The sequence below is a fragment of the Myotis daubentonii genome, chromosome 1 (assembly GCF_963259705.1).
Source record: "Myotis daubentonii chromosome 1, mMyoDau2.1, whole genome shotgun sequence".
NCBI lineage: Eukaryota > Metazoa > Chordata > Mammalia > Chiroptera > Vespertilionidae > Myotis > Myotis daubentonii.
This window is the reverse complement of record NC_081840.1, coordinates 102,738,754-102,756,403: the sequence shown is the minus strand read 5'-3', so window position 1 is coordinate 102,756,403 and position 17,650 is coordinate 102,738,754. Positions and strand designations below refer to the sequence as shown.

At 41.4% G+C, this 17,650-nt stretch overlaps 1 protein-coding gene and 1 long non-coding RNA gene across 3 annotated transcripts in view; one reads left to right on the top strand and one right to left on the bottom strand.

Moving 5' to 3' along the window:
- LOC132211217 (uncharacterized) overlaps window positions 1–17,650 on the bottom strand; it is a 1,824,365-nt gene that overhangs the window by 1,369,391 nt on the left and 437,324 nt on the right. The window lies entirely within an intron of this gene.
- The window catches only part of NRP1 (neuropilin 1), a 171,758-nt gene that overhangs the window by 100,625 nt on the left and 53,483 nt on the right, over window positions 1–17,650 (top strand). For both annotated transcript variants that reach the window (XM_059712800.1, XM_059712791.1), the window contains exons 7-8: window positions 6,915–7,070; window positions 12,587–12,731. In XM_059712800.1, coding sequence (XP_059568783.1) covers window positions 6,915–7,070; window positions 12,587–12,731 — 301 coding nt within the window. The remainder of the gene's footprint in view (window positions 1–6,914; window positions 7,071–12,586; window positions 12,732–17,650) is intronic.

Genomic DNA, 17,650 nt, shown 5'->3' with positions numbered 1-17,650 from the left:
TTTTATTTACTTGAATACACATTTGCCCTTTGGCAATGCAGACAGGCATATCAAAGGTAAAGTTTGGTAAACAGTAAAAGAATTATCAGGTTAGGGAATTGCCTTGAGCCATTGAGCCCACAGCAGGGCAATATTATGCTGATTTTCAGCCCTACTGAATATCAAAGTCCATTGGCCTTCCAATGATTCTTTTTGCATTAATATGCTAACTGCTGTTGGCTTTAGCCTCTGGCAGGTGGGGGTGCAGAGGACACTTATCCTTGCTCTCTAAGGGAATTCTACCAATAGATATTAGAAGGAAACTATTTGTTATATCACTTATTTTAAAATGTAGGCAGTTGTGTTGGGTGGTTTTTTTCCTTGTTCCATCTGCCTTTAGTTCATCAACCCTGGTCCTTTCCCCAGCAAAGTCTTATCTTATCCTATGACATCCAGTTTGAATTATTCAAATGATGTCTTCCATAGAGTCTTTTCTTTCCTTTCCACAAGTAGTTGTTCCTTCTTCTGAATCCCAAAATGCCTCACTTATTGGCATGGTGGCACTTTTTACTTTCAGTCTCATATTATCATTATTTCACATAGGCCTACTTGCTGCCAGAGGCTGGCATACAATAAATGTGTGTTGAATTTAATGGATTAAATGTTTTTATCTAAACACTTATCATCCTCCAGTTTAATTTCACACTCTTCAGTTTAAGCACCTACAATTTGTGAAGCAACATATGGACTTTAAGTCACATCAGTGTGAGAATGCACCCTGACTCATATATTAGTTTACAGTTTTCCCCCAAATGTTTTTAATAACTACAACAATGATAATAAATCCTTTATGTATGTATTACTGTCCTACTGAAGTTATGTACAGAGATAATACATTCTGCTATTAGGTTTAAAGTGGATGTAATCCAGACTATCCATTCTTCTATTATTGGACCCTCTTTATCCATTCTTCTATTATTATACCCTCTTTTTTTTTTTGCCAGAGATAAAAGTCAGGAGCCAGAGATCTGTATACACATCTGCTTGCTTTTATAGGATGTCTGGAATCACATCCCTACAGTCAACTGGGACACTATCACTTTACCAATCAGCTTGCACATGCCCACATACTCCATATAATTCCTAAACTTTAGGTCCTAGACTCAGAGAACACTTTTCTAGTTTTCATGGGTATTGTGCATAAACAAGTAATGGATGGAAGCAAAAGCTATGGCAAGCCAGCCTGTGCCAGCCTATACCCTCCATGGAGGAGAAGCTCACTAAGTCTTTGCTGAGAAAACCCATCTCACAAAAGCACATGCTAACTCTTTCGTATGAGGCATTTGATGAGGAGATCTATTATATTTAAGGTGGTTACAAATTCTTTTAAAACTGTAGCATACTTATTTTTCTCTCTTAAGAACTTCCAATTAAGCAATATTTACTGTAGGGTTTTTAAGTTAAATTCTTAACCAAGGTTCTAGGGATTAAGTTTGGTCTGTTCTGAGTACTTGTTCTCTTTCCAGATCAAAGAATTGGGCTCAGGTTTTAAATGTAATGCACCTTAGAAAAAAGAATTCAAAAAATGTTAAATAGAAGTATTGAGTCCCTGCCCTGGATGGTTCGCTCAATGGTCAGAGCATCGGCCCACAGACTGAAGGGTCTCAGGTTTGATTCTGGTCAAAGCACGTACCTCAGTTGTAGGCTCCATCCCTAGCCCTGGCCAGGGCATGTGCAGGAGGCAACCAATCGATGCGTCTCTCTCACATTGATGTTTCTCTCTCTCTGTCCCCGTTTCTTTCACTCTCTCTAAAAATTAATGGAAAAAATACCCTCTGGTGAGGATTAAAAAGAAAAAAAAAGTTTTAAGCCCTGAGTCTTTTAATGCCCAGCAATAGCTCCTGAATATTCTAAATGGAAGAAGCGGCCATTCAAATGTCATCTTCTTGACCAAGCTATTTAAGGTTCTGAGGTACCCATATACACATTAATGTGGTATTGAAGCAAAAGGCTTCATTTTACAGAAAAAAAATGAATTCACAGTTCAGTGTATATTTTAAAGATGTAAAACAATATCTTCTAAAGAGCAGGGATTTAATCAGCCTTTCCCTTTAACTCCACATAGCACTTTTAAATTGCCCGAGATACTGATTTCCTGTTTTCCAGAGTTTATAGGAATTTCAATACAATTTCATTTTTTCCCCTTTTGTTATCAGAATATTGTGTGTCTTGAGGTCTAGATTTTACAAGTTTCTTATAAGAGAGGGATTGAACTGGAATATTTATCTAATTTTTCTTAACACAATTATATCTGATCTAGAGAATATGGAAGGAAAAAACCCTCAGTTTTGCATAGAATATGTGAAGGCACTCTGCTCACATTTATGTTAAATATATTTCATAAATTAAGCTGAGCATTTTCAGGGGATATCACAGCGCCATGCACTGTTCTGAAGCCTAATTCTGCGTGTGTCACACCAAGCCAATGGAGACCAGAGATGGTGTCTCCACCCTAGAGCAGCGTTCTCCTTCATTTTCGATCTTTATGGTTTCTATATTGGAGTGATTGAGTAGCTTGGATTCTGGAAATGTCTCTAGTTGAAATGCTGTAGTATTAACCTGCTATATAGAAGTCCCTTTTGTTTCTTTCTACCAATGCCACCTGCCAATTTTAATGATTACAGCAGATTTTGCTTTTCAAACAGCACCAGATGGAACTCATGTTCAAAGAACATATCAGAATTAAATATTTCTTTTGTAATTAGTTGCTTCTGATTTATGCAAGAAAATAAATAAATAACATGAGCGTGAGAAAATGTGCTATACATCCAGACACAGCTAAGCCCACACAAACAGCATCTCCATTTATTAGCCAAAAAGACAAAGGTCAGCCCTCATTTGGGGACTTCATGTTCCTTACCCCTTTCCTTGTGGTTCTTTTGCTATAAGTATAGTGGCAGTCAGGGAAGCCAGCCTTTCCACTGCATTTGTTACAACCTTATCTGATGTTGTTCTGGCTGGTTGGCTCACATCTAGATGATAGGAAAATTCATCTGTTCATTCACTTGGGATTGTTTTTACTATCAGCATAGGCTGTGTTGCAACCAGGAGTTTGTTTCCACCCAGGAAAATGCTTTTCTTTCATTGAAATTTGGAAAAATATATTAAATCAGGCAATTAAGACTAGAAAAGAAAATGAGTGATGTTCTTTCTACATTGCACTTTTTTTGTACTTGAATATTTTAATTATTTATCAGCATTGTAAATGTTTCCTCACTATCTTTTGCTAAATATGCTTTATCACTACCATCTTGTTTTTCTATAGCATAACTGAATCATTTGTAAAGTTTTGCTTTCCAGTAGCCAGTGTAAATTTTAAACAAATAACCAAAGTAATCATAAATGGTTTCATATTCTGTATAATTGTGCAAAATATTTAATTTCCACATAGGGTAACTATAAGATTTAATTATTAATTACTAAGAAATCCTAAATTATTTTTCTATAATTATGGTTTTTGCAATATGAATTGGGGAACAGCATGGGTTGTAGAGGCTTACCCACAAATCTGATCTGGGGTAAGTCCTGATAAGTACTGTGACTAAGAGAGGTATACACATCACTTTATTCCTAATTGCTTATCCATAAAACCTTCCCTGTATGATTATTGTGAGAATTGAAAGAGATAGTGTATGTAAATTTAGCCCTTAATAAAATGCCTGACACAGAAATGTTGCTTCATGAATTTTCTATTAATAAGAGTAGTTAGCCAACAGTATTTTTCTATGTAATACAGTAATGATGAAAAAACACATAAAAAGATAGAGAATTATGTCACTGAATATAAAGTGGGTATATTTTGATTGGTAACTATAAAAAGTTTAAGATCAAAATGCATGCAAAATAATATTGAATGTAAACTATAAGTGAAAAATAAAATTGAAGAAAAGAAGTTCAACATCTAAGTAACATAATGATCAGGTACTGTGAATTAAGCCCACAGACCCTATAACAGCACTGATGTTTAAATGCTCAGGCTCTACACATGTGTTATCTAAGGAAATGAGCAATTGCTCAAACATATTTTCTTTAGCTTGTAGAGTCTAGTGATTAATTAAACAGCTCTTTGAGTCATTAGAGATGCTCTAAAAAAATCTGACACAAACTGCCTACCGACAAGTGCTCTTCCTGTTTTTAAATCAGACTTTAATTCTTTGTTCTTTATTTTTTCAGGCTTTTGCATTGACCTGCCTTGGGAATGTTAAAAGCTGGTAAACACTCCCTTGCCAATCTAGATCAATGGGCAGTATTTTATTCAGCAAGACAGATTTTCATTTTAGAAATTAGGCTAGGCTTTCTACATTATGACATTACCAATAGCTGGTTATATATTACTAGGGGCCCGGTGCACGAAATTTGTACACTGGGTGTGTGTGGGGGGGAGTGTCCCTCAGTCCAGCCTGCCCCCTCTCACATACTGGGAGCCCTCAGGCGTTGACCCCCATCACCCTCCAATCGCAGGATCGGCCCCTTGCCCAGGCCTGATGCCTCTGGCCTAGGCGTCCGGCCCGGGCAGCGGGGACCCATAGCTGCAGCGGCCCCGCTATCTTGGGCTTCGCTTTAGGCCCAGGCAAGGGACCCCTAGCTCCTGGGACTGCCAGCTTCGACCGTGCCCAGCTCCCATCGCTGGCTCCACCCCTACTTCCTGCTATCACTGGCCAGGGCGGCAAAGGCACCTGATTCTCCGATCATGGCTGGGGGGCAGGGCAAAGGCGGCCCCAGGGCCGCCTTTGCCCTGCCCCCCAGCTCTTACCTCCCCCCTGGGTTTCTGATCACTGTCAGTGGCAGGGGGCTTCTTCCTGCTTTCCCTTTACCCTCCCTGCATTGTGCCTACATATGCAAATTAACCGCCATCTTGTTGAGATGCAAATTAACTGCCACCTACCAGACCAGAAAGTAAAATAAAAGTCACTAGTATAAAAAAAAAGGAAATGATTAAATCAAGAGAAATTTACACATTGAGGCATGCAGGCAGAAAAGGCTTCTCTTGTGTTCAGAATAACAAATATTTTAATGGGTCTGGAAGATAGATACAGCAGGTGAGACTAAAAAGATAGATCAAGGAAAATGTCATTATAAACTGAGCAGGCCTCACCCATAAGAAAGGTGTACTTACAGACTTGAAGTCCTTCTGAGTCTCCTGACACAGACACCAGCAGAGTGAGCAGTGATGCTTCTGAGACAGAAGGCTATGTATCTCCTTCCAATCATCAGGTATGGGAAGGTCTCTGTTAGGGCATTCCCCATAGATACTAAGGGAGAAAGTACTTCCCCAACATTGGCAGTGAGAGTTCTCATAGTGCAGGGGAGGCTGTTTTATCAGAGTTCTGGGTACCTTCTGATTTTAATTTCAATGAGTCCCAGTTCTAATCATTTTGTGAGGTTGTCACTCATCCGTACTAAACCCGTTGGCAGTAATGTTAGAAAGAAAAATTAAATGAAATGTCAAGTATCCCAGTGTGGTAAATAAGAGAATCTGCAGCTTTATAGCACAGCAGGAAGTGTTATGCAATTACATGGGGAGGTTGCTAATGCATTTCATTGTCATTGAAAAAAGAAAACTTTTTTTATGACAGATCATGCATATGCCTTTGGTGCCTTTCTATCTGAGACCTTGGATGCTTCCTGTGTTGGGTACCTAAATTCTAATCAATTGCTCCTTCCTTTAAGTCAGCTGTTATTAATACTTAGGATTCTTCTAGCTAACCACCAGTTAACTTCTTTTCTACCTGGCAACTAAATTGTATCCTAGAAACAAAATTTGAAAAGCAGGAATATGGCAGTCAGAGAATAAAGTTCTAGAGTTATTTCAAATCTGCCTATGCACTCTTGGAATGTTTAATTATTTCCAAACTGAAGAGCCATTTGTAAGTTTGACAGGAAGAGTTTATTTAAATAGCTCTGCTTCATGCACCTTTGGACATCAAGATCTGAAGGGCCCTTCAGCTTTAAAGTGGATGTGGCATTGGACATGACTCAATGGATAATGAGTAAAACATTAAGTATCCTTAGAGTATTTGAAACTGTTTAGTGCAACCATTGTCCAGAGTACCCATTAACTTTCAGATTGCAACACTAGGAAATCAGAGAGTTTTTACAGCAACTTAAAATCACCTGATTATTTGTCTGGAATTTAGTGAGATTTAGCGTTCCCAGATAACACCCACTTAAATTTGTATTTCAAGTAAGCCATGACCTAGTTGTAGTATGTCCCAAATATTACATGGGACATATTTATATTAAAAATATTTGTTGTTTATCTGAAATTCAAATCTAAGAAACAAAAACCCTTACTCTGCACTCCTCATCTCTACTCCATTCCAGATTACAAATCTAGGGCCCATTTCCCTAACCACAACACTCACAGTGCTTTCAAAGTCAGTATTGTTCTGATCTGCCTTCTATTTGAAGGAGGTAGAATGCTAAATAGTGATGGAAAATAGGACCATGTTCGACTTGAGTTCTAGTCCAGGCCTCTCAAGTCTCCAATATGTGAGATTATCTTGTTTACCTTGATTTTCTATTTGTAAAATGGCATGTATTGATGTGCTGTTTGGAAAAGGTTTTTAAACTCTCAGAAAATACAGCAGCATGAACCCTGTTTTGTCTTTTGCACCAGGGATTAAACAATCATGGTTGCAGCAATGAGAAAAGTCTTTCCCGGCAATTGCCTACCTAGAGCAATTGCTGTCTTCTCCCATTTGTGCCTTTTGTTAGAGGAATGGTAGGGGGTCTTGGGGTTGTTGATGCCAGAGGAATTAGGGTCTATTGATCCCAGGTTGGTAGAAACGACACTGTGGAGCCCACAGGGGAAGATGCTCCAGGTGATGGCAGTGCAGGGATGGGCAGCTGACCTCATGTGTATTGTCTTGCAGGTGGACTTGGGCCTTCTGCGCTTTGTCACTGCTGTTGGGACACAGGGAGCTATTTCAAAGGAAACCAAGAAGAAATACTACGTCAACACTTACAGAATAGACATTAGCTCCAATGGGGAAGACTGGATCACCATAAAAGAAGGAAACAAGCCTGTTGTAAGTTTGGCTGCCATCCCTTCAACCAATTTAGTCTTTGAAATGGACGATCAATTTTACTTGTTTGGGAGCTTTCAGTCTGGTCTGGTTAATTTTTTAATTGATTTAGAATGAAAAGAGCAATTAGAGGTTTAAAGCTGACCAAAGGGGTCTCATGTTCCCAGATCCAGGAGCCCAAAGCAAATTATATGAATGTGTCCAAGAAAAGTCAATACCAGCCAAATTAAGTGTCAGACTCAAGAATCACTTTATACATCCCACAAGGACAAGGACTATGCATAAGATGAATACTGTCCTCTTAGGATCATAGGAGTTGTTTTGTTTTCCCTGTGTTTCTCCATTCTCTTTCATGGATTTATTCTTTCTTCCTCTCTGTAACAGGCTGATTTTAGAAAAGTCCTTTTCATCTATCCCCTGTGGCTCACAAACTAATTTGCAAGTGTGTTTGGCTGCTTCTGTGAGAATACACTGTAAATAGAACCAAGTTAGTCCATCATGTTCCCTAAGATCACATACATGCCACCTCCTCACTGCTTAACCAAGGAGGAAAACCCCTGTCCCTGGGAGCTCTACCCTAAATCATTTGGAACTGAGGTGATTTTTTCTCAGCCTGCCTGTTTACTTAAAGTTATGCTAGCTCTGATTTAGCAATCAAAAGATTTCTGAGAACTCACACTTGCTGTTTCTCCAAAAGTAAAAGCTTGCTGAAGCTGAGTAAAATGTATAGAATTGATAAGGATAGTAGCAAAGATCCAGGTACAGTGACTTGAAATCCTGGATTTGAGAAGAGGTCAGTTAACATGTCCTTGTCTCTCTCTGGAGCATTCATGGCCTTGACTTCCTCCTGGCCTTAAACTGAGAAAAGCCTCCAGGTGTGAAGTGAGAGAACTATTAATTCCCTTTGATTAACTGCAAAGCCCTACCTCTTGTTTAGGGGAGATAAGATTGAAGTGGATGTAGATATGCAGCTGCTATATGGGAGGAAAGTTTTGTGGTCAGGCAAGTTCAAGGCCACTATCTAGCTGGTGAGGACACGAAATCAATCCTCCATCTGGGAAAGAAAAATGCTCATAGTCAACATTCGTGGCAGTTAAGCAAGTAAATAATTCGACCCTGAGCTTCATGGCTTATTCTTGTTTTGGAGTAGTTTTTGTGCAGACATGCTTTAATTTCAAACAAATAGATTGGGGGTCAGGGGTGGGGAACATACTAATGCCAAGGACACACCACAAGCAAGAGAATCCAGAAAGCGCAACCAGTATGACTCAGTGGTTGAGTGTTGACGCATGAACCAGGAGGTTGAGATTTGATTCCTGGTCAGGGCACATTCCAGTGGGGGGTTTGCCAGTGGCAGTGGCAGTTGATCAATGATTCTCTCACATCATTGATCTCTCTCTCTCTCTCTCTCTCTCTCTCTCTCTCTCTCTCTCTCTCCCTCTCTTTGAAATCAATAAAAACATATTTTAAAAAGAGAGAGAGAGAGAGTGGAAGAACTGACCTCTGACCTTCAGGCCATTTCTTTAAAAAAAAAATGAGTGCTACCCTAGCTCATTTTGCTCAGTGGATAGAGCATCAGCCTACAGACTGAATGGTCCAAGGTTCAATTCTGGTCAAGGACACATGCTCGGGTTGAGGGCTTGATTCCCAGTAGGGGGCATGCAAAAGGCAGCTGATCAATGATTCTCTCCCATCATTGATGTTTATATCTCTCTCTCCCTCTCCTTTCCTCTCTGAAATCATTTATACACACACACACACACACACACACTAGGGGCCTGGTGCACAAAATTCGTGCTCTGAGGGGGGGGGTGTCCCTCAGCCCAGCCTGCCCCCTCTCACATACTGGGAACCCTCAGGGGATGTCCTAGTGGCGGCTTAGGCCCGCTCCTTGCTCCCCTTGGGGATAGGGCCTAAGCCGCAGTCTGGCCTCCCTTTGTGGGAGTCGACCGGGCTGATCAGGGGAACGTACCAGCCCCATCACCCTGCTGCTGCAGCCACTGCCAGTCACTGCAGCCAGCAAGGTTTTTTCATCAACACAGACTCCAATCCCTTCACCATGAAAAAATAACAACTCTCTTTAGGCATTTTCAAGATGTGTCTTTCATATAATAATAATTTCTTTGTTATTTTTTTTATCCTCACCTGAGGATATGTTTCCATTGATTTTTAGAGAATGTGGAAGAGAAAGGGAAAGACAGAGAGAAACATCTAAGTGAGAGGAACACTTTGATTGGTTGCCTCCTGCATGAGCCCTGACCCGGCCCTGGCCAGGGAAGAGCCTGCAACCTAGGTACATGCCCTTGTCAGAATTGAACCCAGACCCTGCGTTCAGCAGGCCGAGGCATTATCTACTGAGCCAAACCAGCTAGGGCAGGATATGATATTCTTAGCCCTCCAGCAGTGGACCTTCATTTTTTTTGCCAGGAGTGTGGTGAAAAACCCTAGATCACCTTTTTGGATTCTTATTACCCAAGTTACTAAGAATATTACCAGTGGCATACAGGGAGGTTAACCAACGAGCAGTCAGAAAAGGTGTTTCCTCTATAGTTCACACCAATAGCCGGCTTGACCCCCCCGCTCCCCCCCCAGGCCTGACACCTCTGGCCCAGGCTTCAGGCCTAGGCAGGGGACCCCCATCTCCCCTTGATCACCGGCTCTGCCCTCTCCCAGGCCTGACACCTCGGCCAGAGGCTTTGACCCCCATCACCCTCCAATCGCAGGATCGGCCCCTCGCCCAGGCCTGATGCCTCCGCCAGAGGTGTCAAGCCTGGGCAGGGGACCCCCATCTTCCCCCGATCACAGGCTCCACCTCCCACCCAGGCCTGATACCCCCAGACCCCTCCGATTGCCAGCTATGCCCCCAGACCCCTCCGATTGCCGGCTACGACCCCAGCCCAGGCCTGACGCCTTGGCCAGAGGCGTCGACCTCCATCACCCTCTGATCGCTGGATTGGCCCCTTGCCCAGGCGGGACGCCTCCTCCAGAGGTATTAGGCCTGAGCAGGGGACACCCATCTCCCCTCCATCACCAGCTTCTGGGCGGCTTCTGGGGCTTCTGGGGCCGGCCTGCGGCCCGGGATGGCGGCTTGCACTGGCGGCTGAGCTGTCCTGCCCTGCCTGCAGTATGCAAATTAGCCGCCATCTTTGTTGGTGGTTAATTTGCATATCACACTGATTAGTCAATGGGAGGTGTAGCGAAGGTATGGTAATTACCATGTTTGTCTATTATTAGCTAGGATAATAAAATAAATTAAAATAGTGCTAAATCTTCAAGACCTTCTCTGCAGCTATTGTCCATTCGGTTGTCTACAGGGCTCAGAGGGGTGTCAGGAAGCACACACAAGTCCTTAGGGAGTATCTGGCAATGCACACAGTTCTGTTTAGATGTCCACTATCAGAACACCCTGGCACACATAAGAACTTTCAGAGTGGGAGGCAAAAAGAATATATAGGGTGTCCCAAAATTCAAGGAAGAAGTAATTTTGACAGAAAACACAGGTTTTATAATTAAAAATTGTAAATTTTTTATTGATTAATAAAGTATACAGTATAGGGTTATGTATGGAACAGCACATCAGGTAAATAGCTTCCATTGCTTTGCTGGCACATATGCAAAGCCGTGGTCTTCATTGGTCTTCATTGTCCCTGCTCCTGGGCCATCATTGGTACTTGGTAATACTTATCAAATTGAAGGGATTGAAATCAAAGGGCAACAAATATTAGAATCTGATTCAATAAACCAAGTAAAATTAGGCTTTTATTTGTTGTTGTTGTTGTTGTTAATGCTCACGCAAAATTAAAATCTTGCGTGAATTTTGGGACGCCCTGTAGAAAGGTTCAGTAAAGATAAAGACCTGGCATCTGTCTGAGCACTTTTAATGAACCTAATAAAATCTGAGCTTCCACTTGAGTCTAGTTATTGTTGGCCACTTGCCTTTCTCCGTATGTTGGGGCCTTTCAGCCACTGCCCTCTACCATCTTTCCTACTTTCCTTGGGAAGAGCTGGCTGTACCTCAGCTGGAACAGCCTGGGACCATCACAACCTCAGCTGTCCTCCTCATGTTGAATAGAATGCATGTCCTTAGGTTGTTTTCAGGAAAAAAAAAAATTCCCTCAGTGTGAGCCGAGAGTTGGCACATGCAGTGCTCCTAACAGACTGCTGGGCTTCCCTGAAGTGGACTTGTTGACACATTAAGCACCATAGTTTGGGACTCTACTCTTTCTGGCAGCTACCTATTATTCTTTGTCACACAAAAATGCTCCCACACAGATTGTTTCCCAGAGAGAGATGCTGAAGTAGGATAGGCATCTGAAGTCCATCACAGGCTGGGATAAATTATCATATTAAATTTTCTTCGGAGAGGGATCAGGCTAACAGCCAACTTTGGAAAGCATTGACCCCTTCAATTGTGCAGGCCACTTAAGCTAAATGAGTAAAAACACCATCTTGACTTTTACAAGCCCTTTCTCCCAGGAGAAGAGCAAACCTTGGGAAACTGTGGTTCTCCTCTACAAAGTTATTTGGGAAGGTAGCGAGGAATCTCATGCTTCCAATGAGCCCAGTAAACTCGAGTTACACCACCTGAGAAGAGGAGTCTGGCCTGGCTGTGCTCGTCACCCATGGCATGTAACTGAGACAGCCACTTTCATACAGGCCATCCCCAATCCAGGGCCAAGTAAAATCCAGGAAAATGGAAGCTTTCTGTTTCATCTGAGCTGGGTCTACTGCCAGAATGTTCCACGAAGACAAACAGCCTCCACTGCTTGGACATCTTGCCAGAGAACATGGATGTGGCACCTGGCCTGGCACCGTGGCCCTGACAAATACTTGTGCGAAACTGGTTTGTGACGGGCAATCGTTACACCTGTGGTTAGAATAAAATGACTCCTTTTAAAACTAGAAGCAGAAGCTCTGGAAAAGCTGAGTTTTAATTACACATTATTTATAACTAAGTTTTTATTTTGACCACTAAAACAAAATTTTGCCAATAACTAAGAAAGATTAAAGTCATTAATGAATGTCAGAGAAAAGATCTTCCATCAAGAAATGGGAGTTGAAAGAGAGAAAGCCACATGATCTTGTGCTATAGCTGGGAACAGAGAATTTAAAAAACAGACCTTTTGGGAGTTCCTGGGAAAGTAAAATAAGGAGAGTTCCCATCAAATGTCCTTAGCATTTTGTAGGTCCATATGATAAAGTTAATAATTGCCCACTTTGTAATATAATAGTGTGCATTTTTAAATAAATATTATCCTTGTAACAGTGCTTCTGGAGGCTCTAGCCACTCTGAAAATTGAATGGATGGTTAGGACAATATCCTACATTAGACATGATTCTTTCTGATTGCCATCATTTGAAAAAAACCCAAAACAAACACATGGTAAATTATTAACACTACCTCAACCTGGATAGACAATGTTGAAATTGTAAATTTCAAGCATTTGTGAAAACATATTTTGGATTTGTTTTCAATCCCAAAAGCCTATTATTAAAGGGCCCTTTCTTTTTCCATATAGATCTTTCAGGGAAACACCAACCCCACAGATGTTGTGTTTGGAGTTTTCCCCAAACCACTGATAACTCGATTTGTCCGGATTAAACCTCTGACTTGGGAAAATGGCATATCTATGAGGTTTGAAGTATATGGCTGCAAGATAACAGGTAAGGTCTGGCTTAAAGATTGCCTAATGTAAATATGTCTCTCTTCTCCTCATCCAGTGCAGCTAGAGAGCGGTCGGGTTCCTGAGTAGGGGTAGCTGGGGATTGAGAAAATGAAAGAAAGACACAGAGATAGAAGAAAAAGCTGGGACCAAGTGGGACCACTGTCCTCTGATGATGAGACAGGGACAGAAACAGTGACCCAGAGCTGATACAGTGTATTTACTTTATACAGAAAAAAAAAAAACGGAAGTTTTACTAAAAGTCAAGACAAAGGAGATTATTTGCATTCTTGGGTGGGCCTGAGTCATATTCATTCCTGGATTTAAATAACAAAACCCACCCCCTGGCACCTGGGCTGAAGGTCAAGCCTACAACATTCCTGCCTTTTGGCAAAATGTGTTTCCAGGATGTGACTTTGCCAACACCACTGGCTTCAGCTGATAATAATTAAATAAAGGCCCATGTGCCTTCCCAGGCACTCTCTATAGCCTAGTTATCTACACTAATAAAAGACAAACATGCAAATTGACCGTATCTTTGCTAGACCTTAAGCCACACCCACCAGCAAATCAGAGCGATTGTATGCAAATTAACCCAAACAAGATGGTGGCCAGCAGCCACGGAGCTGAAGCAAGCAGAAGGCTTGGTTGCTCCAGTGATGGAGGAAGCAAAGCTTTGCTCCTGCTCCGGCCGGCTCTGAGCACCACTCAAGGCAACAAAGTTTCAATTATAGAAGATAAATGAACCCAAATTTTGAGATCAATCACTTGTTTCTCAGAAGGCATGGATAAAACTGCAATTCATTCATTCACTCATTCATTCAAAAATCAGCACATGGAACACATTATGTTCCAGGCATATAAGACACAATAACCAAGGGCCTAAATAGACACCTTTCAAAAGAGGACATCCAGAAAGCCAAGAGACATATGAAAACATGCTCAAAGTCACTAATCATCCAAGAAATGCAAATCAAAACAACAATGAGGTACCATCTCACACCTGTTCAGAATGGCTATCATCAACAAATCAACAAACGACAAGTGCTGGAGAGGATGTGGAGAAAAAGGAACACTTGTGCACTGCTGGTGGGAATGCAGACTGGTGCAGCCACTATGGAAGACAGTATGGAATTTCCTCAAAAAGTTAAAAATGGAACTCCCATTTGACCCTGTGATCCCACTTCTAGGACTATATCCCAAGAAACCAGAAACACCAATCAAAAAGGATATATGCACCCCTATGTTCATAGCAGCACAATTCACCATAGCTAAGATCTGGAAACAGCCTAAGTGCCCATCAGTAGATGAATGGATTAGAAAACTGTGGCACATCTACACGATGGAATACTATGCTGCTGTAAAAAAGAAGGAACTCTTACCATTTGCAATGGCATGGATGGAACTCGAGAGCATTATGCTAAGTGAAATAAGCCAGTCAATGAAGGAAAAATACCACATGATCTCACTCATTCATGGATAATAAAGACCATTATAAACTTATGAACAAAAGTAGATACAGAGGCAGAGCTGCCTTGAACAAACTGTCAAACTACAGCGGGAAGGCCAGGGAGGGTTGGGGGCAGAAGGGGGTAGTAAGAGATCAACCAAAGGACTTGTATGCATCCATATAAGCATAACCGATGGACATAAGACACTGGGGAGTAGGGGAGGCCAGGGGATTGTTAAGGACGGGGGGCAAAAAAGGAGACATATGTAATAATCTTTGTAATACTTTAAGCAATAAAACAATTTTAAAAAAATGACACAATAAAAAATAAGTCCACCAGGGACACTTCTACTTTCATCAGCTTTCACTATAAGGGGAACATGGCCTCTGAAATAAAATTTTCTCACTGGAGTGTCTGCTTGCCGGGGCTTATTGTAGGTTCAATTTATTGTCTAACATGCACTGTCTAGTTATTGGATACCATTTAGTAAGCACTTACTCTAAACGAGGTATGTTACATATATTCTTTCGCTAAATCCTTATTATGGCTGAATTAAGTTTAATCTTTTAAAAATATGTATTTTTATTGATTTCAGAGAGGAAAGGAGGAGAGAGAAAGATGGAAACACCAATGATGAGAGAGACTCAATGATGGGCTGCCTCCTGCACTCCCCGCATTAGGGATCAAGACTACAACCCAGGCATGTGCCCTGACTAGAATAGAACCATGACCTACTGGTTCATGGGATGCCACTCAACCACAGGGGCACACTGGCCAGGCTGAAATAAGGTTAATCTTACTGACCAAGAAATGAAGGTCAGAGGGACTAAATATCTTGCTTATGGTCACATGTTCACTAATGGATAGTTCAGAGCCAAGCTTGGATGTCTGTGTACCTTCTATTCATGTGACCATCATTATAACATGATAGCCTCTTTAAGAAAGCCTGCCTTGATAATTATTTGGATTTTGTAGCTGTCTTACTAAAGAGAAAATATCTAAAATAAAGTAGGGGTCACAAATAACAAACTAGCCCTATGAGCCTAAAAGCAGTATCTTACTTGGAAAAACAAAACAAAACAAACCACAGGCTATATACTAGTTGTAAAATAGAATTTGCTATTTCAGATATCTGCTTAAGTAAGTCATTTAATCATTTTAAAAAATACAATATATTATTTGCCTCTTTACATGTGAAGACTCACACATTCTTATAATTAACTCTCAGGAAAATCCTTATGAAAATGAAAACAGAGCATTCAGGGTTAAATAAGTATTTTATTTAACTAAAAGGAGAGCCTGGAAATTCAGAGTTCAGACTAACACATTTAGAGTTTTTATAAAGTTTACCTCTTTTTTTTTTTGTACAGTGACATGAGATTAAGTTGGAGTAATAGGACAGAAATTTCCACCTTGACTTCAAATGGTCTTGTTTCTGCAAATTTACGGGTATCTCTTAAATTTGTAATGCTCTGAAAATGACCTAGAACTTCCCTTATATAACTTCTGAGAAAAAAATAAAGCCAAGGTTATATCTTACTTTTCAATGTCCTTTCCTCCTCCAAACCCTCCCACCCAATTCCTGCCTCCAAGGCCTTGACCTTTCTAAGTCTTAAGTCCTAAAATAATATACATGCCTGTCTCTATGTTGGAAATAAATAACATTTTGGTAAGAAATCAGATGTCAGTTTTTACTTTCTAAAATTGGCTCTACTGTAAACAGTATAGTTTTATTTTTCCCCCCACTTAGTTTGTTCTTTTCTAAATTGCTTACAATTTCATGGAAAATTGCCTGGGTCACTTTTTTTCCCCCTTCAAAAAAATCAGTATTTCCATATATAAAAATAAAAACAATAGAGTTGGCCTTCATGAAATGAGAAATTAAATACCCTAAATAAGTATACTAATATAACATTAAAAGATAGTTCATAGGCATTTAAAAATTGTTTACTTTTCATTACTTTTAATGAATCAGTTATTGATTCTGTTTTGAATTTTTAAACTTACTCTAAAGGTTACATTTTACTGCTCCTTTAAAAATGAAAACATTGCATTGTATTTATTTAAATGAAAGGAACTCTGTCATGACTGCTATTTTCTTCAGAATGCCCCATGGACAAGTCATAATAGTACTGATAGCGATACCAATACAGTGAGAATAACAGCAGGATCATTCTTTTCCTTCTAGGTCTGTCCTGACCTGGCCACTTTTTTTTTTAGCTACTTAGTCTCTTAGAACTACACCTTCTTTATCTCTTAATTGGGTATAACCCACCTACTTGTAACAAATTTAACAGACTTTAAAGTCTTATAAATGCCAGAATATGCAAATTAAAAAACTAGAAGTATTGCCCAATTAATTTTTAAAATTAGTATATTCATTCAACAAAAGATAGCTATTGAGACAACAGCTAAGAGAAAGTTGCCAAGGTAGTTAGTGAGTAAAAGGAGAAATTCTTGCAATTTAAATCCTTAACTATAGTTCATGAAGTCACCTCTAGAATTCAACATTAAAAAGATAAAGCAGGAGGAGAACATTCCATACAATATGCAAATAGACCGAATGGCGGAACAACCAAACAACCCAACAACTGGTCGCTATGATGTGTGCTGACCACCAGGGGGTGCACGCGGAACATGGCGGGTGTTGGCAGCATGCCGGCAGAGCACAGAACATGGCGGCATCAGCTGTGGTGGGATGGTGGAGCAGGTGAGTTGGGGCACCAGACCAAGGTGTGGCGCTGGTCGCTGTCATCAGGGTGAGCCTTTGGTGGTTACTGAAAATTCTTTGCTCCTGTGCAACATGATGCCGCCAGGCACTCACACCTGCTGCCAGCACTGGCCCCTGCTCACACCCACTGCCAGCACCAGAGCCGCCGCTTGCACCCACTGCTGCCGCCCTGCCCTGATCGCTTAGGTGTTGTCAGTGGGTGTGAGTGGCAGCTGCCGTCCCAGATTTGCCCTAAAGGCTTCTCCACTTTCCCCTGCTCCTGAGGGCCAATCAGGGCAGCAGCCACTGCTCACACCCGCTGCTGGTGCCGGCCTCAATTGCTCCGTGCCATCAGTGGATGCCAGCGGGGCCAGCGCCATCAGGCAGTGAGAGCAAAGCTGCAGGCAGACAGGGGACCTGGAGCCGTGGTGGGAGGGGCCAGATGGGGGCATAGAGGATGGGCCGAGATCTGCCCCTGTGCCCACCATAGCCTTGCCACCCACAGATTCTTTCAAGGTGCACAGATTTGTGCACTGGGCCCCTAGTTTACTATAAATCTACTAAGTACCTTTCAATGTGCCCAGCACTCAGGAGACAGGGATAAAAGGCAAGTCACTTGCCTTCATGGAGCTTACCATTTAGTGCAGTGGTCGTCAAACTGCGGGTCGTGAGCCACATGGGGCTCTTTGGCCCCTTGAGTGTGGCCACGAAGTTTCAATCGCACTGTACATGCACGCCCGCACATGGTATTTTGTGGAA